General features: G+C 42.7%; 1 protein-coding gene across 1 annotated transcript in view; it reads right to left on the reverse strand.

The window, feature by feature from the left end:
- LOC134927077 (kinesin-like protein KIFC3) overlaps positions 1–25,466 on the reverse strand; it is a 280,022-nt gene that overhangs the window by 48,513 nt on the left and 206,043 nt on the right. The window contains exons 16-17 of the mRNA XM_063921075.1: positions 15,394–15,517; positions 15,116–15,245 (exon numbers count right to left, since the gene is read on the reverse strand). Coding sequence (XP_063777145.1) covers positions 15,116–15,245; positions 15,394–15,517 — 254 coding nt within the window. The remainder of the gene's footprint in view (positions 1–15,115; positions 15,246–15,393; positions 15,518–25,466) is intronic.

Raw genomic sequence — 25,466 nt, forward strand, 5'->3', positions numbered from 1 at the left:
GGATATTATGTGGAATGTAGAGTACCTGTAGTAACGGATATTATGTGGAATGTAGAGTACCTGTAGTAACGGATATTGGTGGTCATTCCGAGTTGTTCGCTCTGTAATTTTTTTTTGCATTGCAGCGATTTTCCGCTAACTGCGCATGCGCAATATTCGCACTGCAACTGCGCCAAGTAAATTTGCTATGCAGTTAGGTATTTTACTCACGGCATTACGAGGTTTTTTCTTCGTTCTGGTGTTCGTAATGTGATTGACAGGAAGTGGGTGTTTCTGGGCGGAAACTGGCCGTTTTATGGGAGTGTGTGAAAAAACGCTACCGTTTCTGGGAAAAACGCGGGAGTGGCTGGAGAAACGGAGGACTGTCTGGGCGAACGCTGGGTGTGTTTGTGACGTCAAACCAGGAACGACAAGCACTGAACTGATCGCACTGGAAGAGTAAGTCTCGAGCTACTCAGAAACTGCAAAGAAATTTCTATTCGCAATTTTGAGAACCTTTCGTTCGCAATTTTGATAAGCTAAGATTCACTCCCAGTAGGCGACGGCTTAGCGTGTGCAATGCTGCTAAAAGCAGCTTGCGAGCGAACAACTCGGAATCACCCCCATTATGCGGAATGTAGAGTACCTGTAGTAACGGCTGTTATGTGGAATGTAGAGTACCTGTAGTAACGGCTGTTATGTAGAATGTAGAGTACCTGTAGTTACGGCTGTTATGTGGAATGTAGAGTACCTGTAGTAACGGCTGTTATGTAGAATGTAGAGTACCTGTAGTTACGGCTGTTATGTGGAATGTAGAGTACCTGTAGTTACGGCTGTTATGTGGAATGTAGAGTACCTGTAGTTACGGCTGTTATGTGGAATGTAGAGTACCTGTAGTTACGGCTGTTATGTGGAATGTAGAGTACCTGTAGTTACGGCTGTTATGTGGAATGTAGAGTACCTGTAGTTACGGCTGTTATGTGGAATGTAGAGTACCTGTAGTTACGGCTGTTATGTGGAATGTAGAGTACCTGTAGTTACGGCTGTTATGTGGAATGTAGAGTACCTGTAGTAATGGCTGTTATGTGGAATGTAGAGTACCTGTAGCAACAGCTGTTATGCTGAATGTAGAGTACCTGTAGTAACGGATATTGGGGGTTCTGAGCTGATCGCAGCAGGAACTTTGTTAGCAACTGGGCAAAACCATGTGCACTGCAGGGGAGGCAGATATAACATGTGCAGAGAGAGTTAGATTTGGGTGTGGTGAGTTCAATCTGCAATCTAAATTGCAGTGTAAAAATAAAGCAGCCAGTATTTACCCTGCACAGAAATAAAATAACCCACCCAAATCTAACTCTCTCTGCAAATGTTATATCTGCCCCCCCCCCCCCTGCAGTGCACATGGTTTTGCCCAACTGCTAAAAAATTTCCTGCTGCGATCAACTTGGAATTACCCCCATTATGTGGAATGTAGAGTACCTGTAGTAACGGCTGTTATGTGGAATGTAGAGTACCTGTAGTAATGGATATTACGCTGAATGTAGATTACCTGTAGTAACGGCTGTTATGTGGAATGTAGAGTACCTGTAGTAATAGATATTATGTGGAATGTAGAGTACCTGTAGTAACGGATATTATGTGGAATGTAGAGTACCTGTAGTAATGGATATTATGTGGAATGTAGAGTACCTGTAGTAACGGATATTATGTGGAATGTAGAGTACCTGTAGTAACGGCTGTTATGTGGAATGTAGAGTACCTGTAGTAATAGATATTATGTGGAATGTAGAGTACCTGTAGTAACTGCTGTTATGTGGAATGTAGAGTACCTGTAGTAATGGATATTATGTGGAATGTAGAGTACTTGTAATAACGGCTGTTATGTGGAATGTAGAGTACCTCTAGTAATGGATATATGTGGAATGTAGAGTACCTGTAGTAACGGCTGTTATGTGGAATGTGTAGTACCTGTAGTAACGGCTGTTATGTGGATTGTAGAGTACCTGAAGCAATATATATTATGTGGAATGTAGAGTACCTGTAGTAACGGATATTATGTGGAATGTAGAGTACCTGTAATAATGGATATTATGTGGAATGTAGAGTACCTGTAGTAACGGCTGTTATGTGGAATGTAGAGTACCTGTAGTATCGGCTGTTATGTGGAATGTAGAGTACCTGTAGTAACGGCTGTTATGTGGAATGTAGAGTACCTGTAGTAACGGCTGTTATGTGGAATGTAGAGTACCTGTAGTAACGGCTGTTATGTGGAATGTAGAGTACCTGTAGTAACGGCTGTTATGTGGAATGTAGAGTACCTGTAGTAATGGATATATGTGGAATGTAGAGTACCTGTATTAACGGCTATTTTGTGGAATGTAGAGTACCTGTAGTAACAGCTGTTATGTGGAATGTAGAGTACCTGTAGTAACGGCTGTTTTGTGGAATGTAGAGTACCTGTAGTAACGGCCGTTATGTGGAATGTAGAGTACCTGTAGTAACGGCTGTTATGTGGAATGTAGAGTACCTGTAGTTACGGCTGTTGTGTAATGTAGAGTACCTGTAGTTACGGCTGTTATGTGGAATGTAGAGTACCTGTAGTAACGGCTGTTATGTGGAATGTAGAGTACCTGTAGTAATGGATATATGTGGAATGTAGAGTACCTGTATTAACGGCTATTTTGTGGAATGTAGAGTACCTGTAGTAACGGCTGTTATGTGGAATGTAGAGTACCTGTAGTAATGGATATATGTGGAATGTAGAGTACCTGTAGTAATGGATATTATGTGGAATGTAGAATACCTGTAGTAACGGCTGTTATGTGGAATGTAGAGTACCTCTAGTAATGGATATTATGTGGAATGTAGAGTACCTGTAGTAACGGCTGTTATGTGGAATGTAGAGTACCTGTAGTAACGGCTGTTATGTGGAATGTAGAGTACCTGTAGTAACGGCTGTTATGTGGAATGTAGAGTACCTGTGGTAACGGCTGTTGTGTGGAATGTAGAGTACCTGTAGTAACGGCTGTTATGTGGAATGTAGAGTACCTGTAGTAACGGATATTATGTGGAATGTAGAGTACCTGTAGTAACGGCTGTTATGTGGAATGTAGAGTACCTGTGGTAATGGCTGTTATGTGGAATGTAGAGTACCTGTAGTAATGGCTGTTATGTGGAATGTAAAGTACCTGTGGTAACGGCTGTTATGTGGAATGTAGAGTACCTGTAGTAATGGATATTATGTGGAATGTAGAGTACCTGTAGTAACGGCTGTTATGTGGAATGTAGAGTACCTGTAGTAATGGATATTATGTGGAATGTAGAGTACCTGTAGTAACGGCTGTTATGTGGAATGTAGAGTACCTGTAGTAACGGCTGTTATGTGGAATGTAGAGTACCTGTAGTAACGGCTGTTATGTGGATTGTAGAGTACCCGTGGTAACGGCTGTTATGTGGAATGTAGAGTACCTGTAGTAACGGCTGTTATGGGGAATGTAGAGTACCTGTAGTAACGGCTGTTATGTGGAATGTAGAGTACCTGTAGTAACGGCTGTTATGTGGAATGTAGAGTACCAGTAGTAACAGCTGCTATGTGGAATGTAGAGTACCTGTAGTAACGGATATTATGTGGAATGTAGAGTACCTGTAGTTACGGATATTATGTGGAATGTAGAGTACCTGTAGTAACGGCTGTTATGTGGAATGTAGAGTACCTGTAGTAATAGATATTATGTGGAATGTAGAGTACCTGTAGTAATGGATATTATGTGGAATGTAGAGTACCTGTAGTAACTGCTGTTATGTGGAATGTAGAGTACCTGTAGTAATGGATATTATGTGGAATGTAGAGTACTTGTAATAACGGCTGTTATGTGGAATGTAGAGTACCTCTAGTAATGGATATATGTGGAATGTAGAGTACCTGTAGTAACGGCTGTTATGTGGAATGTGTAGTACCTGTAGTAACGGCTGTTATGTGGATTGTAGAGTACCTGAAGCAATATATATTATGTGGAATGTAGAGTACCTGTAGTAACGGATATTATGTGGAATGTAGAGTACCTGTAATAATGGATATTATGTGGAATGTAGAGTACCTGTAGTAACGGCTGTTATGTGGAATGTAGAGTACCTGTAGTATCGGCTGTTATGTGGAATGTAGAGTACCTGTAGTAACGGCTGTTATGTGGAATGTAGAGTACCTGTAGTAACGGCTGTTATGTGGAATGTAGAGTACCTGTAGTAACGGCTGTTATGTGGAATGTAGAGTACCTGTAGTAACGGCTGTTATGTGGAATGTAGAGTACCTGTAGTAATGGATATATGTGGAATGTAGAGTACCTGTATTAACGGCTATTTTGTGGAATGTAGAGTACCTGTAGTAACAGCTGTTATGTGGAATGTAGAGTACCTGTAGTAACGGCTGTTTTGTGGAATGTAGAGTACCTGTAGTAACGGCCGTTATGTGGAATGTAGAGTACCTGTAGTAACGGCTGTTATGTGGAATGTAGAGTACCTGTAGTTACGGCTGTTGTGTAATGTAGAGTACCTGTAGTTACGGCTGTTATGTGGAATGTAGAGTACCTGTAGTAACGGCTGTTATGTGGAATGTAGAGTACCTGTAGTAATGGATATATGTGGAATGTAGAGTACCTGTATTAACGGCTATTTTGTGGAATGTAGAGTACCTGTAGTAACGGCTGTTATGTGGAATGTAGAGTACCTGTAGTAATGGATATATGTGGAATGTAGAGTACCTGTAGTAATGGATATTATGTGGAATGTAGAATACCTGTAGTAACGGCTGTTATGTGGAATGTAGAGTACCTCTAGTAATGGATATTATGTGGAATGTAGAGTACCTGTAGTAACGGCTGTTATGTGGAATGTAGAGTACCTGTAGTAACGGCTGTTATGTGGAATGTAGAGTACCTGTAGTAACGGCTGTTATGTGGAATGTAGAGTACCTGTGGTAACGGCTGTTGTGTGGAATGTAGAGTACCTGTAGTAACGGCTGTTATGTGGAATGTAGAGTACCTGTAGTAACGGATATTATGTGGAATGTAGAGTACCTGTAGTAACGGCTGTTATGTGGAATGTAGAGTACCTGTGGTAATGGCTGTTATGTGGAATGTAGAGTACCTGTAGTAATGGCTGTTATGTGGAATGTAAAGTACCTGTGGTAACGGCTGTTATGTGGAATGTAGAGTACCTGTAGTAATGGATATTATGTGGAATGTAGAGCACCTGTGGTAACGGCTGTTATGTGGAATGTAGAGTACCTGTAGTAACGGCTGTTATGTGGAATGTAGAGTACCTGTAGTAACGGCTGTTATGTGGAATGTAGAGTACCTGTAGTAACGGCTGTTATGTGGAATGTAGAGTACCTGTAGTAACGGCTGTTATGTGGAATGTAGAGTACCTGTAGTAATGGCTGTTATGTGGAATGTAGAGTACCTGTGGTAGCGGCTGTTATGTGGAATGTAGAGTACCTGTAGTAACAGCTGTTATGTGGAATGTAGAGTACCTGTAGTAACGGCTGTTATGTGGAATGTAGAGTACCTGTAGTAACGGCTGTTATGTGGAATGTAGAGTACCTGTAGTAACGGATATTATGTGTAATGTAGAGTACCTGTAGTAATAGATATTATGTGGAATGTAGAGTACCTGTAGTAACGGCTGTTATGTGGAATGTAGAGTACCTGTAGTATCGGCTGTTATGTGGAATGTAGAGTACCTGTAGTAACGGCTGTTATGGGGAATGTAGAGTACCTGTAGTAACGGCTGTTATGGGGAATGTAGAGTACCTGTAGTAACGGCTGTTATGGGGAATGTAGAGTACCTGTAGTAACGGCTGTTATGTGGAATGTAGAGTACCTGTAGTAACGGCTGTTATGTGGAATGTAGAGTACCTGTAGTAACGGATATTATGTGGAATGTAGAGTACCTGTAGTTACGGATATTATGTGGAATGTAGAGTACCTGTAGTAACGGCTGTTATGTGGAATGTAGAGTACCTGTAGTAACGGCTGTTATGTGAAATGTAGAGTACCTGTAGTAACGGCTGTTATGTGGAATGTAGAGTACCTGTAGTAACGGCTGCTATGTGGAATGTGGAGTACCTGTAGTAACGGATATTATGTGGAATGTAGAGTACCTGTAGTAACGGATATTATGTGGAATGTAGAGTACCTGTAGTAACGGCTGTTATGTGGAATGTAGAGTACCTGTAGTAATGGGTATTATGTGGAATGTAGAGTACCTGTAGTAACGGCTGTTATGTGGAATGTAGAGTACCTGTAGTAACGGCTGTTATGTGGAATGTATAGTACCTGTAGTAACAGCTGCTATGTGGAATGTAGAGTACCTGTAGTAACGGATATTATGTGGAATGTAGAGTACCTGTAGTAACGGCTGTTATGTGGAATGTAGAGTACCTGTAGTAACGGCTGTTATGTGGAATGTAGAGTACCTGTAGTAACGGATATTATGTGTAATGTAGAGTACCTGTAGTAATAGATATTATGTGGAATGTAGAGTACCTGTAGTAACGGCTGTTATGTGGAATGTAGAGTACCTGTAGTATCGGCTGTTATGTGGAATGTAGAGTACCTGTAGTAACGGCTGTTATGGGGAATGTAGAGTACCTGTAGTAACGGCTGTTATGTGGAATGTAGAGTACCTGTAGTAACGGCTGTTATGTGGAATGTAGAGTACCTGTAGTAACGGCTGTTATGTGGAATGTAGAGTACCTGTAGTAACGGATATTATGTGTACTGTAGAGTACCTGTAGTAATAGATTTTATGTGGAATGTAGAGTACCTGTAGTAACGGCTGTTATGTGGAATGTAGAGTACCTGTAGTATCGGCTGTTATGTGGAATGTAGAGTACCTGTAGTAACGGCTGTTATGGGGAATGTAGAGTACCTGTAGTAACGGCTGTTATGTGGAATGTAGAGTACCTGTAGTAACGGCTGTTATGTGGAATGTAGAGTACCAGTAGTAACAGCTGCTATGTGGAATGTAGAGTACCTGTAGTAACGGATATTATGTGGAATGTAGAGTACCTGTAGTTACGGATATTATGTGGAATGTAGAGTACCTGTAGTAACGGCTGTTATGTGGAATGTAGAGTACCTGTAGTAATGGGTATTATGCGGAATGTAGAGTACCTGTAGTAACGGCTGTTATGTGGAATGTAGAGCACCTGTGGTAACGGCTGTTATGTGGAATGTAGAGTACCTGTAGTAACGGCTGTTATGTGGAATGTAGAGTACCTGTAGTAACGGCTGTTATGTGGAATGTAGAGTACCTGTAGTAACGGCTGTTATGTGGAATGTAAAGTACCTGTAGTAACGGCTGTTATGTGGAATGTAGAGTACCTGTAGTAACGGCTGTTATGTGGAATGTAGAGTACCTGTGGTAATGGCTGTTATGTGGAATGTAGAGTACCTGTAGTAACGGATATTATGTGTAATGTAGAGTACCTGTAGTAACGGCTGTTATGTGGAATGTAGAGTACCTGTAGTAATGGCTGTTATGTGGAATGTAGAGTACCTGTAGTAACGGATATTGTGTAATGTAGAGTACCTGTAGTAATGGCTGTTATGTGGAATGTAGAGTACCTGTAGTAATGGATATTATGTGGAATGTAGAGTACCTGTAGTAACGGCTGTTATGTGGAATGTAGAGTACCTCTAGTAATGGATATTATGTGGAATGTAGAGTACCTGTAGTAACGGCTGTTATGTGGAATGTAGAGTACCTGTAGTAACGGCTGTTATGTGGAATGTAGAGTACCTGTGGTAATGGCTGTTATGTGGTATGTAGAGTACCTGTGGTAATGGCTGTTATGTGGAATGTAGAGTACCTGTAGTAATGGCTGTTATGTGGAATGTAAAGTACCTGTGGTAACGGCTGTTATGTGGAATGTAGAGTACCTGTGGTAACGGCTGTTATGTGGAATGTAGAGTACCTGTAGTAACGGCTGTTATGTGGAATGTAGAGTACCTGTAGTAACGGCTGTTATGTGGAATGTAGAGTACCTGTAGTAACGGCTGTTATGTGGAATGTAGAGTACCTGTGGTAACGGCTGTTGTGTGGAATGTAGAGTACCTGTAGTAACGGCTGTTATGTGGAATGTAGAGTACCTGTAGTAACGGATATTATGTGGAATGTAGAGTACCTGTAGTAATGGATATTATGTGGAATGTAGAGTACCTGTAGTAACGGCTGTTATGTGGAATGTAGAGTACCTGTAGTAATGGATATTATGTGGAATGTAGAGTACCTGTAGTAACGGCTGTTATGTGGAATGTAGAGTACCTGTAGTAACGGCTGTTATGTGGAATGTAGAGTACCTGTAGTAACGGCTGTTATGTGGATTGTAGAGTACCTGTGGTAACGTCTGTTATGTGGAATGTAGTGTACCTGTAGTAACGGCTGTTATGGGGAATGTAGAGTACCTGTAGTAACGGCTGTTATGTGGAATGTAGAGTACCTGTAGTAACGGCTGTTATGTGGAATGTAGAGTACCAGTAGTAACAGCTGCTATGTGGAATGTAGAGTACCTGTAGTAACGGATATTATGTGGAATGTAGAGTACCTGTAGTTACGGATATTATGTGGAATGTAGAGTACCTGTAGTAACGGCTGTTATGTGGAATGTAGAGTACCTGTAGTAATGGGTATTATGCGGAATGTAGAGTACCTGTAGTAACGGCTGTTATGCGGAATGTAGAGTACCTGTAGTAACGGCTGTTATGTGGAATGTAGAGCACCTGTGGTAACGGCTGTTATGTGGAATGTAGAGTACCTGTAGTAACGGCTGTTATGTGGAATGTAGAGTACCTGTAGTAACGGCTGTTATGTGGAATGTAGAGTACCTGTAGTAACGGCTGTTATGTGGAATGTAGAGTACCTGTAGTAACGGCTGTTATGTGGAATGTAGAGTACCTGTAGTAATGGCTGTTATGTGGAATGTAGAGTACCTGTAGTAACGGATATTATGTGTAATGTAGAGTACCTGTAGTAATAGATATTATGTGGAATGTAGAGTACCTGTAGTAACGGCTGTTATGTGGAATGTAGAGTACCTGTAGTATCGGCTGTTATGTGGAATGTAGAGTACCTGTAGTAACGGCTGTTATGTGGAATGTAGAGTACCAGTAGTAACAGCTGCTATGTGGAATGTAGAGTACCTGTAGTAACGGATATTATGTGGAATGTAGAGTACCTGTAGTTACGGATATTATGTGGAATGTAGAGTACCTGTGGTAATGGCTGTTATGTGGAATGTAGAGTACCTGTAGTAACGGATATTATGTGTAATGTAGAGTACCTGTAGTAACGGCTGTTATGTGGAATGTAGAGTACCTGTAGTAACGGCTGTTATGTGGAATGTAGAGTACCTGTAGTAACGGATATTATGTGGAATGTAGAGTACCTGTAGTTACGGATATTATGTGGAATGTAGAGTACCTGTAGTAACGGCTGTTATGTGGAATGTAGAGTTCCTGTAGTAATGGGTATTATGTGGAATGTAGAGTACCTGTAGTAACGGCTGTTATGTGGAATGTAGAGTACCTGTAGTAACGGCTGTTATGTGGAATGTAGAGTACCTGTAGTAACAGCTGCTATGTGGAATGTAGAGTACCTGTAGTAACGGATATTATGTGGAATGTAGAGTACCTGTAGTAACGGCTGTTATGTGGAATGTAGAGTACCTGTAGTAACGGCTGTTATGTGGAATGTAGAGTACCTGTAGTAACGTATATTATGTGTAATGTAGAGTACCTGTAGTAATAGATATTATGTGGAATGTAGAGTACCTGTAGTAACGGCTGTTATGTGGAATGTAGAGTACCTGTAGTATCGGCTGTTATGTGGAATGTAGAGTACCTGTAGTAACGGCTGTTATGGGGAATGTAGAGTACCTGTAGTAACGGCTGTTATGTGGAATGTAGAGTACCTGTAGTAACGGCTGTTATGTGGAATGTAGAGTACCTGTAGTAACGGATATTATGTGTACTGTAGAGTACCTGTAGTAATAGATTTTATGTGGAATGTAGAGTACCTGTAGTAACGGCTGTTATGTGGAATGTAGAGTACCTGTAGTATCGGCTGCTATGTGGAATGTAGAGTACCTGTAGTAACGGCTGTTATGGGGAATGTAGAGTACCTGTAGTAACGGCTGTTATGTGGAATGTAGAGTACCAGTAGTAACAGCTGCTATGTGGAATGTAGAGTACCTGTAGTAACGGATATTATGTGGAATGTAGAGTACCTGTAGTTACGGATATTATGTGGAATGTAGAGTACCTGTAGTAACGGCTGTTATGTGGAATGTAGAGTACCTGTAGTAATGGGTATTATGCGGAATGTAGAGTACCTGTAGTAACGGCTGTTATGTGGAATGTAGAGCACCTGTGGTAACGGCTGTTATGTGGAATGTAGAGTACCTGTAGTAACGGCTGTAATGTGGAATGTAGAGTACCTGTAGTAACGGCTGTTATGTGGAATGTAGAGTACCTGTAGTAACGGCTGTTATGTGGAATGTAAAGTACCTGTAGTAACGGCTGTTATGTGGAATGTAGAGTACCTGTAGTAACGGCTGTTATGTGGAATGTAGAGTACCTGTGGTAATGGCTGTTATGTGGAATGTAGAGTACCTGTAGTAACGGATATTATGTGTAATGTAGAGTACCTGTAGTAACGGCTGTTATGTGGAATGTAGAGTACCTGTAGTAACGGATATTATGTGTAATGTAGAGTACCTGTAGTAATGGCTGTTATGTGGAATGTAGAGTACCTGTAGTAATGGATATTATGTGGAATGTAGAGTACCTGTAGTAACGGCTGTTATGTGGAATGTAGAGTACCTCTAGTAATGGATATTATGTGGAATGTAGAGTACCTGTAGTAACGGCTGTTATGTGGAATGTAGAGTACCTGTAGTAACGGCTGTTATGTGGAATGTAGAGTACCTGTAGTAACGGCTGTTATGTGGATTGTAGAGTACCTGTGGTAACGTCTGTTATGTGGAATGTAGAGTACCTGTAGTAACGGCTGTTATGTGGAATGTAGAGTACCTGTAGTAACGGCTGTTATGTGGAATGTAGAGTACCTGTAGTAACGGATATTATGTGGAATGTAGAGTACCTGTAGTAATGGATATTATGTGGAATGTAGAGTACCTGTAGTAACGGCTGTTATGTGGAATGTAGAGTACCTGTAGTAATGGATATTATGTGTAATGTAGAGTACCTGTAGTAACGGCTGTTATGTGGAATGTAGAGTACCTGTAGTAACGGCTGTTATGTGGAATGTAGAGTACCTGTAGTAACGGCTGTTATGTGGATTGTAGAGTACCTGTGGTAACGTCTGTTATGTGGAATGTAGAGTACCTGTAGTAACGGCTGTTATGGGGAATGTAGAGTACCTGTAGTAACGGCTGTTATGTGGAATGTAGAGTACCTGTAGTAACGGCTGTTATGTGGAATGTAGAGTACCAGTAGTAACAGCTGCTATGTGGAATGTAGAGTACCTGTAGTAACGGATATTATGTGGAATGTAGAGTACCTGTAGTTACGGATATTATGTGGAATGTAGAGTACCTGTAGTAACGGCTGTTATGTGGAATGTAGAGTACCTGTAGTAATGGGTATTATGCGGAATGTAGAGTACCTGTAGTAACGGCTGTTATGCGGAATGTAGAGTACCTGTAGTAACGGCTGTTATGTGGAATGTAGAGCACCTGTGGTAACGGCTGTTATGTGGAATGTAGCGTACCTGTAGTAACGGCTGTTATGTGGAATGTAGAGTACCTGTAGTAACGGCTGTTATGTGGAATGTAGAGTACCTGTAGTAACGGATATTATGTGTAATGTAGAGTACCTGTAGTAATAGATATTATGTGGAATGTAGAGTACCTGTAGTAACGGCTGTTATGTGGAATGTAGAGTACCTGTAGTATCGGCTGTTATGTGGAATGTAGAGTACCTGTAGTAACGGCTGTTATGGGGAATGTAGAGTACCTGTAGTAACGGCTGTTATGTGAGAATGTAGAGTACCTGTAGTAACGGCTGTTATGTGGAATGTAGAGTATCAGAAGTAACAGCTGCTATGTGGAATGTAGAGTACCTGTAGTAACGGATATTATGTGGAATGTAGAGTACCTGTAGTTACGGATATTATGTGGAATGTAGAGTACCTGTAGTATCGGCTGTTATGTGGAATGTAGAGTACCTGTAGTAACGGCTGTTATGGGGAATGTAGAGTACCTGTAGTAACGGCTGTTATGTGAGAATGTAGAGTACCTGTAGTAACGGCTGTTATGTGGAATGTAGAGTATCAGTAGTAACAGCTGCTATGTGGAATGTAGAGTACCTGTAGTAACGGATATTATGTGGAATGTAGAGTACCTGTAGTTACGGATATTATGTGGAATGTAGAGTACCTGTAGTAACGGCTGTTATGTGGAATGTAGAGTACCTGTAGTAATGGGTATTATGCGGAATGTAGAGTACCTGTAGTAACGGCTGTTATGTGGAATGTAGAGCACCTGTGGTAACGGCTGTTATGTGGAATGTAGAGTACCTGTAGTAACGGCTGTTATGTGGAATGTAGAGTACCTGTAGTAACGGCTGTTATGTGGAATGTAGAGTACCTGTAGTAACGGCTGTTATGTGGAATGTAAAGTACCTGTAGTAACGGCTGTTATGTGGAATGTAGAGTACCTGTAGTAACGGCTGTTATGTGGAATGTAGAGTACCTGTAGTAACAGCTGCTATGTGGAATGTAGAGTACCTGTAGTAACGGCTGTTATGTGGAATGTAGAGTACCTGTAGTAACGGATATTATGTGGAATGTAGAGTACCTGTAGTAACGGCTGTTATGTGGAATGTAGAGTACCTGTAGTAATGGGTATTATGCGGAATGTAGAGTACCTGTAGTAACGGCTGTTATGCGGAATGTAGAGTACCTGTAGTAACGGCTGTTATGTGGAATGTAGAGCACCTGTGGTAACGGCTGTTATGTGGAATGTAGAGTACCTGTAGTAACGGCTGTTATGTGGAATGTAGAGTACCTGTAGTAATGGCTGTTATGTGGAATGTAAAGTACCTGTAGTAACGGCTGTTATGTGGAATGTAGAGTACCTGTGGTAACGGCTGTTATGTGGAATGTAGAGTACCTGTGGTAACGGCTGTTATGTGGAATGTAGAGTACCTGTGGTAATGGCTGTTATGTGGAATGTAGAGTACCTGTAGTAACGGCTGTTATGTGGAATGTAGAGTACCTGTGGTAATGGCTGTTATGTGGTATGTAGAGTACCTGTGGTAATGGCTGTTATGTGGAATGTAGAGTACCTGTAGTAATGGCTGTTATGTGGAATGTAAAGTACCTGTGGTAACGGCTGTTATGTGGAATGTAGAGTACCTGTGGTAACGGCTGTTATGTGGAATGTAGAGTACCTGTGGTAACGGCTGTTATGTGGAATGTAGAGTACCTGTAGTAACGGCTGTTATGTGAAATGTAGAGTACCTGTAGTAATGGCTGTTATGTGGAATGTAGAGTACCTGTAGTAACGGCTGCTATGTGGAATGTAGAGTACCTGTAGTAACGGATATTATGTGGAATGTAGAGTACCTGTAGTCACGGATATTATGTGGAATGTAGAGTACCTGTAGTAACGGCTGTTATGTGGAATGTAGAGTACCTGTAGTAATGGGTATTATGTGGAATGTAGAGTACCTGTAGTAACGGCTGTTATGTGGAATGTAGAGTACCTGTAGTAACGGCTGTTATGTGGAATGTAGAGTACCTGTAGTAACAGCTGCTATGTGGAATGTAGAGTACCTGTAGTAACGGATATTATGTGGAATGTAGAGTACCTGTAGTAACGGATATTTTGTGGAATGTAGAGTACCTGTAGTAACGGCTGTTATGTGGAATGTAGAGTACCTGTAGTAACGGCTGCTATGTGGAATGTAGAGTACCTGTAGTAACGGATATTATGTGGAATGTAGAGTACCTGTAGTAACGGCTGTTATGTGGAATGTAGAGTACCTGTAGTAATGGGTATTATGTGGAATGTAGGGTACCTGTAGTAACGGCTGTTATGTGGAATGTAGAGTACCTGTAGTAACGGCTGTTATGTGGAATGTAGAGTACCTGTAGTAACAGCTGCTATGTGGAATGTAGAGTACCTGTAGTAACGGATATTATGTGGAATGTAGAGTACCTGTAGTAACGGATATTATGTGGAATGTAGAGTACCTGTAGTAACGGCTGTTATGTGGAATGTAGAGTACCTGTAGTAACGGATATTATGTGGAATGTAGAGTACCTGTAGTAACGGATATTATGTGGAATGTAGAGTACCTGTAGTAACGGATATTATGTGGAATGTAGAGTACCTGTAGTAATGGCTGTTATGTGGAATGTAGAGTACCTGTAGTAATGGATATTATGTGGAATGTAGAGTACCTGTAGTAACGGCTGTTATGTGGAATGTAGAGTACCTGTAGTAACGGCTGTTATGTGGAATGTAGAGTACCTGTAGTAACGGCTGTTATGTGGAATGTAGAGTACCTGTAGTAACGGCTGTTATGTGGAATGTAGAGTACCTGTAGTAACGGATATTATGTGGAATGTAGAGTACCTGTAGTAACGGCTGTTATGTGAAATGTAGAGTACCTGTAGTAACGGCTGTTATGTGAAATGTAGAGTACCTGTAGTAACGGCTGTTATGTGAAATGTAGAGTACCTGTAGTAACGGCTGTTATGTGAAATGTAGAGTACCTGTAGTAACGGCTGTTATGTGGAATGTAGAGTACCTGTAGTAATGGATAATTTGTGGAATGTAGAGTACCTGTAGTAACGGCTGTTATGTGGAATGTAGAGTACCTGTAGTAATGGCTGTTATGTGGAATGTAGAGTACCTGTAGTAACGGCTGTTATGTGAAATGTAGAGTACCTGTAGTAATGGCTGTTATGTGAAATGTAGAGTACCTGTAGTAACGGCTGTTATGTGGAATGTAGAGTACCTGTAGTATCAGCTGCTATGTGGAATGTAGAGTACCTGTAGTAACGGCTGTTATGTGGAATGTAAAGTACCTGCTGTTATGTGGAGTACCTGTGGTAACGGCTCCGGAGCTCAGTTCCTGTCCTGTTGCGGTGACAGTGAGTAATGCGTGGGACCTGGAGCTTCTCTCATTCATGTTTGTGCAGAAGGTGGCTCTGTTCCTCTTACCCAGTGACAGGAGCTGGGAGAAACGTAACATCTGATTATGGCTGATCACACCAGAGAGCAATGAGAGACTATAATGTGTCAGGGTGAGGATGCACCAGAGGATAGCGCTTTGTTGTATGACACCGGGTGTGAGAAGGGCGCAGAGTTGGCGCAGTTACTACCTTCTTGATGTGCCGGAAACTCTTCACCTCCATACTGGTCAGTCCTGGTACGTGAAGCTGGCCACTCCCATCAGGATTCAGCTTGATGTCCAGCTTTTCCTGAGGGTCTTTGGCAAGGAGGTCTCTGCAGGGAAATATAACAATGATCATATACGGAAGGTTACGGACTCTACAGACCAGAGTATATACAGTCATTCTGACACCGGGAGTCAATGGGGGGAATTCAGACCTGATCGCAGCAGCAAATTTGTTAGCAGTTGGGCATAAACCATGTGCACTGCGCACTGCAATTTAGATTTCAGTTTAAACACACACCACCCAAATCTAACTCTCTATGCACATGTTACACCTGCCTCACCACACCCAAACCTCTCTCTGCACATGTTACATCTGCCCCCCCTGCAGTGCACATGGTTTTTCCCAACTGCTAACAAATTTGCTGCTGCGATCAGGTCTGAATTACCCCCAATGAGCTTCCGCAGTTACGGACTCTTCCATGGAGAGAAATACAACTGTGGTTCTCTATACAGATGCGCTCACATTACAAAGGGGGAGAAAGTAAAGGGGAGGGGGGTAACACTTTACTAAGGGGGGTTTCCTGTGTGTGCGAGAAGTCACCTGAAATAAAGTCATCACACTGCCAGGGGCTTATCAGCACACACGGGGGCAGTACAGACATCACATGAAGCACATACAGATACAGAGAATGACAGAGACTTGGCTGAAATTGTTACTGTAGAAGAGGAGCAAGTAATACACCCACAGAGTTACTGCTTTATACAGATCTATCCTGCAGATACTGATTCAGAGTACAGTACCGGGAATTGCTGATGATATATTGCAGGCAGCCAGCGTACTGGGAATTGCTGATGATATATTGCAGGCAGCCAGAGTTCTGCGAATTGCTGATGATATTATGCAGGCAGCCAGAGTACTGGGAATTGCTGATGATATATTGCAGGTAAGCAGAGTACTGGGAATTGCTAATGATATATTGCAGGCAGCCAGAGTACTGGGAATTGCTGATGATATATTGCAGGCAGCCAGAGTACTGGGAATTGCTGATGATATATTGCAGGTAAGCAGAGTACTGGGAATTGCTAATTATATATTGCAGGCAGCCAGAGTACTGGGAATTGCTGATGATATATTGCAGGTAAGTAGAGTACAGGGAATTGCTGATGATATATTGCAGGCAGCCAGAGTACCGAGAATTGCTGATGATATATTGCAGTCAGCCAGAGTTCTGGGAATTGCTGATGATATATTGCAGGCAGCCAGAGTTCTGGGAATTGCTGATGATATAGTGCAAGCAGCCAGAGTACTGGGCTTTGCTGATGATATATTGCAGGCAGCCAGAGTACTCGGAATTGCTGCTGATATATTGCAGGTAAGCAGAGTACAGGGAATTACTGATGATATTGCAGGTAAGCAGTGTACTGGGAATTGCTGACGATATATTGCAGGTAAGCAGAGTACTGGGAATTGCTGACAATATATTGCAGGTAAGCAGAGTACTGGGAATTGCTGATGATATATTGCAGGTAAGCAGAGTACTGGGAATTGCTGATGATATATTGCAGGTAAGCAGAGTACCGGGAATTGCTGATAATATATTGCAGGCAGCCAGAGTACTGGGAATTGCTGATGATATATTGCAGGCAGCCAGAGTTCTGCGAATTGCTGATGATATTATGCAGGCAGCCAGAGTACTGGGAATTGCTGATGATATATTGCAGGCAGCCAGAGTTCTGCGAATTGCTGATGATATTATGCAGGCAGCCAGAGTACTGGGAATTGCTGCTGATATATTGCAGGCAGCCAGAGTACTGGGAATTGCTGATGATATATTGCAGGCAGCCAGAGTACTGGGAATTGCTGATGATATATTGCAGGTAAGCAGAGTACTGGGAATTGCCTATGATATATTGCAGGCAGCCAGAGTACTGGGAATTGCTGATGATATATTGCAGGTAAGCAGAGTACAGGGAATTGATGATGATATATTGCAGGCAGCCAGAGTACCGGGAATTGCTGATGATATATTGCAGGCAGCCAGAGTTCTGGGAATTGCTGATATATTGCAGGCAGCCAGAGTTCTGGGAATTGCTGATGATATAGTGCAAGCAGCCAGAGTACTGGGAATTGCTGATGATATATTGCAGGCAGCCAGAGTACCGGGAATTGCTGATGATATATTGCAGGTAAGCAGGTTACAGGGAATTACTGATGATATTGCAGGTAAGCAGTGTACTGGGAATTGCTGACGATATATTGCAGGTAAGCAGAGTACTGGGAATTGCTGACAATATATTGCAGGTAAGCAGAGTACTGGGAATTGCTGATGATATATTGCAGGTAAGCAGAGTACTGGGAATTGCTGATGATATATTGCAGGTAAGCAGAGTACCTGGAATTGCTGATAATATATTGCAGGCAGCCAGAGTACTGGGAATTGCTGATGATATATTGCAGGCAGCCAGAGTACCGGGAATTGCTGATGATATATTGCAGGCAGCCAGAGTACTCGGAATTGCTGATGATATATTGCAGGCAGCCAGAGTACTGGGAATTGCTGATGATATATTGCAGGTAAGCAGAGTACAGGGAATTGCTGAAGATATATTGCAGGCAGCCAGAGTACCGGGAATTGCTGATGATATATTGCAGGCAGCCAGAGTTCTGGGAATTGCTGATGATACATTGCAGGCAGCCAGAGTTCTGGGAATTGCTGATGATATAGTGCAAGCAGACAGAGTACTGGGAATTGCTGATGATATATTGCAGGTAAGCAGAGTACTGGGAATTGCTGACGATATATTGCAGGCAGCCAGAGTACTGGGAATTGCTGACGATATATTGCAGGCAGCCAGAGTACTGGGAATTGCTGATGATATATTGCAGGTAAGCAGAGTACAGGGAATTGCTGATGATATATTGCAGGAAGCCAGAGTACCGGGAATTGCTGATGATATATTACAGGCAGCCAGAGTACTGGGAATTGCTGATGATATATTGCAGGTAAGCAGAGTACTGGGAATTGCTGACGATATATTGCAGGCAGCCAGAGTTCTGCGAATTGCTGAAGATATATTGCAGGCAGCCAGAGTACTGGGAATTGCTGATGATATATTGCAGGTAAGCAGAGTACTGGGAATTGCTGATGATATATTGCAGGCAGCCAGAGTTCTGCGAATTGCTGATGATATATTGCAGGCAGCCAGAGTACTGGGAATTGCTGATGATATATTGCAGGTAAGCAGAGTACAGGGAATTGCTGATGTTATATTGCAGGCAGCCAGAGTTCTGCGAATTGCTGATGATATATTGCAGGCAGCCAGAGTACTGGGAATTGCTGATGATATATTGCAGGCAAGCAGAGTACTGGGAATTGCTGATGATATATTGCAGGCAGCCAGAGTACCGGGAATTGCTGATGATATATTGCAGGCAGCCAGAGTTCTGGGAATTGCTGATGATATATTGCAGGCAGCTAGAGTACTGGGAATTGCTGATGATATATTGCAGGTAAGCAGAGTACAGGGAATTACTGATGATATTGCAGGTAAGCAGTGTACTGGGAATTGCTGACGATATATTGCAGGTAAGCAGAGTACTGGGAATTTGCTGACAATATATTGCAGGTAAGCAGAGTACTGGGAATTGCTGAGGATATATTGCAGGTAAGCAGAGTACTGGGAATTGCTGATGATATATTGCAGGTAAGCAGAGTACCGGGAATTGCTGATAATATATTGCAGGCAGCCAGAGTACTGGGAATTGCTGATGATATATGGCAGGCAGCCAGAGTTCTGCGAATTGCTGATGATATTATGCAGGCAGCCAGAGTACTGGGAATTGCTGATGATATATTGCAGGCAGCCAGAGTTCTGCGAATTGCTGATGATATTATGCAGGCAGCCAGAGTACTGGGAATTGCTGATGATATATTGCAGGCAGCCAGAGTACTGGGAATTGCTGATGATATATTGCAGGCAGCCAGAGTACTGGGAATTGCTGATGATATATTGCAGGTAAGCAGAGTACTGGGAATTGCCTATGATATATTGCAGGCAGCCAGAGTACTGGGAATTGCTGATGATATATTGCAGGTAAGCAGAGTACAGGGAATTGCTGATGATATATTGCAGGCAGCCAGAGTACCGGGAATTGCTGATGATATATTGCAGGCAGCCAGAGTTCTGGGAATTGCTGATATATTGCAGGCAGCCAGAGTTCTGGGAATTGCTGATGATATAGTGCAAGCAGCCAGAGTACTGGGAATTGCTGATGATATATTGCAGGCAGCCAGAGTACCGGGAATTGCTGATGATATATTGCAGGTAAGCAGGTTACAGGGAATTACTGATGATATTGCAGGTAAGCAGTGTACTGGGAATTGCTGACGATATATTGCAGGTAAGCAGAGTACTGGGAATTGCTGACAATATATTGCAGGTAAGCAGAGTACTGGGAATTGCTGATGATATATTGCAGGTAAGCAGAGTACTGGGAATTGCTGATGATATATTGCAGGTAAGCAGAGTACCTGGAATTGCTGATAATATATTGCAGGCAGCCAGAGTACTGGGAATTGCTGATGATATATTGCAGGCAGCCAGAGTACCGGGAATTGCTGATGATATATTGCAGGCAGCCAGAGTACTCGGAATTGCTGATGATATATTGCAGGCAGCCAGAGTACTGGGAATTGCTGATGATATATTGCAGGTAAGCAGAGTACAGGGAATTGCTGAAGATATATTGCAGGCAGCCAGAGTACCGGGAATTGCTGCTGATATATTGCAGGCAGCCAGAGTTCTGGGAATTGCTGATGATACATTGCAGGCAGCCAGAGTTCTGGGAATTGCTGATGATATAGTGCAAGCAGACAGAGTACTGGGAATTGCTGATATATTGCAGGTAAGCAGAGTACTGGGAATTGCTGACGATATATTGCAGGCAGCCAGAGTACTGGGAATTGCTGATGATATATTGCAGGTAAGCAGAGTACAGGGAATTGCTGATGATATATTGCAGGAAGCCAGAGTACCGGGAATTGCTGATGATATATTACAGGCAGCCAGAGTTCTGGGAATTGCTGATGATATATTGCAGGTAAGCAGAGTACTGGGAATTGCTGATGATATATTGCAGGCAGCCAGAGTTCTGCGAATTGCTGATGATATATTGCAGGCAGCCAGAGTACTGGGAATTGCTGATGATATATTGCAGGTAAGCAGAGTACAGGGAATTGCTGATGTTATATTGCAGGCAGCCAGAGTTCTGCGAATTGCTGATGATATATTGCAGGCAGCCAGAGTACTGGGAATTGCTGATGATATATTGCAGGCAAGCAGAGTACTGGGAATTGCTGATGATATATTGCAGGCAGCCAGAGTACCGGGAATTGCTGATGATATATTGCAGGCAGCCAGAGTTCTGGGAATTGCTGATGATATATTGCAGGCAGCTAGAGTACTGGGAATTGCTGATGATATATTGCAGGTAAGCAGAGTACAGGGAATTACTGATGATATTGCAGGTAAGCAGTGTACTGGGAATTGCTGACGATATATTGCAGGTAAGCAGAGTACTGGGAATTTGCTGACAATATATTGCAGGTAAGCAGAGTACTGGGAATTGCTGAGGATATATTGCAGGTAAGCAGAGTACTGGGAATTGCTGATGATATATTGCAGGTAAGCAGAGTACCGGGAATTGCTGATAATATATTGCAGGCAGCCAGAGTACTGGGAATTGCTGATGATATATTGCAGGCAGCCAGAGTTCTGCGAATTGCTGATGATATTATGCAGGCAGCCAGAGTACTGGGAATTGCTGATGATATATTGCAGGCAGCCAGAGTTCTGCGAATTGCTGATGATATTATGCAGGCAGCCAGAGTACTGGGAATTGCTGATGATATATTGCAGGCAGCCAGAGTACTGGGAATTGCTGATGATATATTGCAGGCAGCCAGAGTACTGGGAATTGCTGATGATATATTGCAGGTAAGCAGAGTACTGGGAATTGCCTATGATATATTGCAGGCAGCCAGAGTACTGGGAATTGCTGATGATATATTGCAGGTAAGCAGAGTACAGGGAATTGCTGATGATATATTGCAGGCAGCCAGAGTACCGGGAATTGCTGATGATATATTGCAGGCAGCCAGAGTTCTGGGAATTGCTGATATATTGCAGGCAGCCAGAGTTCTGGGAATTGCTGATGATATAGTGCAAGCAGCCAGAGTACTGGGAATTGCTGATGATATATTGCAGGCAGCCAGAGTACCGGGAATTGCTGATGATATATTGCAGGTAAGCAGGTTACAGGGAATTACTGATGATATTGCAGGTAAGCAGTGTACTGGGAATTGCTGACGATATATTGCAGGTAAGCAGAGTACTGGGAATTGCTGACAATATATTGCAGGTAAGCAGAGTACTGGGAATTGCTGATGATATATTGCAGGTAAGCAGAGTACTGGGAATTGCTGATATATTGCAGGTAAGCAGAGTACCTGGAATTGCTGATAATATATTGCAGGCAGCCAGAGTACTGGGAATTGCTGATGATATATTGCAGGCAGCCAGAGTACCGGGAATTGCTGATGATATATTGCAGGCAGCCAGAGTACTCGGAATTGCTGATGATATATTGCAGGCAGCCAGAGTACTGGGAATTGCTGATGATATATTGCAGGTAAGCAGAGTACAGGGAATTGCTGAAGATATATTGCAGGCAGCCAGAGTACCGGGAATTGCTGCTGATATATTGCAGGCAGCCAGAGTTCTGGGAATTGCTGATGATACATTGCAGGCAGCCAGAGTTCTGGGAATTGCTGATGATATAGTGCAAGCAGACAGAGTACTGGGAATTGCTGATGATATATTGCAGGTAAGCAGAGTACAGGGAATTGCTGATGTTATATTGCAGGCAGCCAGAGTTCTGCGAATTGCTGATGATATATTGCAGGCAGCCAGAGTACTGGGAATTGCTGATGATATATTGCAGGCAAGCAGAGTACTGGGAATTGCTGATGATATATTGCAGGCAGCCAGAGTTCTGGGAATTGCTGATGATATAGTGCAAGCAGCCAGAGTACTGGGAATTGCTGATGATATATTGCAGGTAAGCAGAGTACAGGGAATTGCTGATGTTATATTGCAGGCAGCCAGAGTTCTGCGAATTGCTGATGATATATTGCAGGCAGCCAGAGTACTGGGAATTGCTGATGATATATTGCAGGCAAGCAGAGTACTGGGAATTGCTGATGATATATTGCAGGCAGCCAGAGTACCGGGAATTGCTGATGATATATTGCAGGCAGCCAGAGTTCTGGGAATTGCTGATGATATATTGCAGGCAGCTAGAGTACTGGGAATTGCTGATGATATATTGCAGGTAAGCAGAGTACAGGGAATTACTGATGATATTGCAGGTAAGCAGTGTACTGGGAATTGCTGACGATATATTGCAGGTAAGCAGAGTACTGGGAATTTGCTGACAATATATTGCAGGTAAGCAGAGTACTGGGAATTGCTGAGGATATATTGCAGGTAAGCAGAGTACTGGGAATTGCTGATGATATATTGCAGGTAAGCAGAGTACCGGGAATTGCTGATAATATATTGCAGGCAGCCAGAGTACTGGGAATTGCTGATGATATATGGCAGGCAGCCAGAGTTCTGCGAATTGCTGATGATATTATGCAGGCAGCCAGAGTACTGGGAATTGCTGATGATATATTGCAGGCAGCCAGAGTTCTGCGAATTGCTGATGATATTATGCAGGCAGCCAGAGTACTGGGAATTGCTGATGATATATTGCAGGCAGCCAGAGTACTGGGAATTGCTGATGATATATTGCAGGCAGCCAGAGTACTGGGAATTGCTGATGATATATTGCAGGTAAGCAGAGTACTGGGAATTGCCTATGATATATTGCAGGCAGCCAGAGTACTGGGAATTGCTGATGATATATTGCAGGTAAGCAGAGTACAGGGAATTGCTGATGATATATTGCAGGCAGCCAGAGTACCGGGAATTGCTGATGATATATTGCAGGCAGCCAGAGTTCTGGGAATTGCTGATATATTGCAGGCAGCCAGAGTTCTGGGAATTGCTGATGATATAGTGCAAGCAGCCAGAGTACTGGGAATTGCTGATGATATATTGCAGGCAGCCAGAGTACCGGGAATTGCTGATGATATATTGCAGGTAAGCAGGTTACAGGGAATTACTGATGATATTGCAGGTAAGCAGTGTACTGGGAATTGCTGACGATATATTGCAGGTAAGCAGAGTACTGGGAATTGCTGACAATATATTGCAGGTAAGCAGAGTACTGGGAATTGCTGATGATATATTGCAGGTAAGCAGAGTACTGGGAATTGCTGATGATATATTGCAGGTAAGCAGAGTACCTGGAATTGCTGATAATATATTGCAGGCAGCCAGAGTACTGGGAATTGCTGATGATATATTGCAGGCAGCCAGAGTACCGGGAATTGCTGATGATATATTGCAGGCAGCCAGAGTACTCGGAATTGCTGATGATATATTGCAGGCAGCCAGAGTACTGGGAATTGCTGATGATATATTGCAGGTAAGCAGAGTACAGGGAATTGCTGAAGATATATTGCAGGCAGCCAGAGTACCGGGAATTGCTGCTGATATATTGCAGGCAGCCAGAGTTCTGGGAATTGCTGATGATACATTGCAGGCAGCCAGAGTTCTGGGAATTGCTGATGATATAGTGCAAGCAGACAGAGTACTGGGAATTGCTGATATATTGCAGGTAAGCAGAGTACTGGGAATTGCTGACGATATATTGCAGGCAGCCAGAGTACTGGGAATTGCTGATGATATATTGCAGGTAAGCAGAGTACAGGGAATTGCTGATGATATATTGCAGGAAGCCAGAGTACCGGGAATTGCTGATGATATATTACAGGCAGCCAGAGTTCTGGGAATTGCTGATGATATATTGCAGGTAAGCAGAGTACTGGGAATTGCTGATGATATATTGCAGGCAGCCAGAGTTCTGCGAATTGCTGATGATATATTGCAGGCAGCCAGAGTACTGGGAATTGCTGATGATATATTGCAGGTAAGCAGAGTACAGGGAATTGCTGATGTTATATTGCAGGCAGCCAGAGTTCTGCGAATTGCTGATGATATATTGCAGGCAGCCAGAGTACTGGGAATTGCTGATGATATATTGCAGGCAAGCAGAGTACTGGGAATTGCTGATGATATATTGCAGGCAGCCAGAGTACCGGGAATTGCTGATGATATATTGCAGGCAGCCAGAGTTCTGGGAATTGCTGATGATATATTGCAGGCAGCTAGAGTACTGGGAATTGCTGATGATATATTGCAGGTAAGCAGAGTACAGGGAATTACTGATGATATTGCAGGTAAGCAGTGTACTGGGAATTGCTGACGATATATTGCAGGTAAGCAGAGTACTGGGAATTTGCTGACAATATATTGCAGGTAAGCAGAGTACTGGGAATTGCTGAGGATATATTGCAGGTAAGCAGAGTACTGGGAATTGCTGATGATATATTGCAGGTAAGCAGAGTACCGGGAATTGCTGATAATATATTGCAGGCAGCCAGAGTACTGGGAATTGCTGATGATATATTGCAGGCAGCCAGAGTTCTGCGAATTGCTGATGATATTATGCAGGCAGCCAGAGTACTGGGAATTGCTGATGATATATTGCAGGCAGCCAGAGTTCTGCGAATTGCTGATGATATTATGCAGGCAGCCAGAGTACTGGGAATTGCTGATGATATATTGCAGGCAGCCAGAGTACTGGGAATTGCTGATGATATATTGCAGGCAGCCAGAGTACTGGGAATTGCTGATGATATATTGCAGGTAAGCAGAGTACTGGGAATTGCCTATGATATATTGCAGGCAGCCAGAGTACTGGGAATTGCTGATGATATATTGCAGGTAAGCAGAGTACAGGGAATTGCTGATGATATATTGCAGGCAGCCAGAGTACCGGGAATTGCTGATGATATATTGCAGGCAGCCAGAGTTCTGGGAATT

This window comes from Pseudophryne corroboree, chromosome 5 (assembly GCF_028390025.1).
Source record: "Pseudophryne corroboree isolate aPseCor3 chromosome 5, aPseCor3.hap2, whole genome shotgun sequence".
Classification (NCBI taxonomy): Eukaryota; Metazoa; Chordata; class Amphibia; order Anura; family Myobatrachidae; genus Pseudophryne; species Pseudophryne corroboree.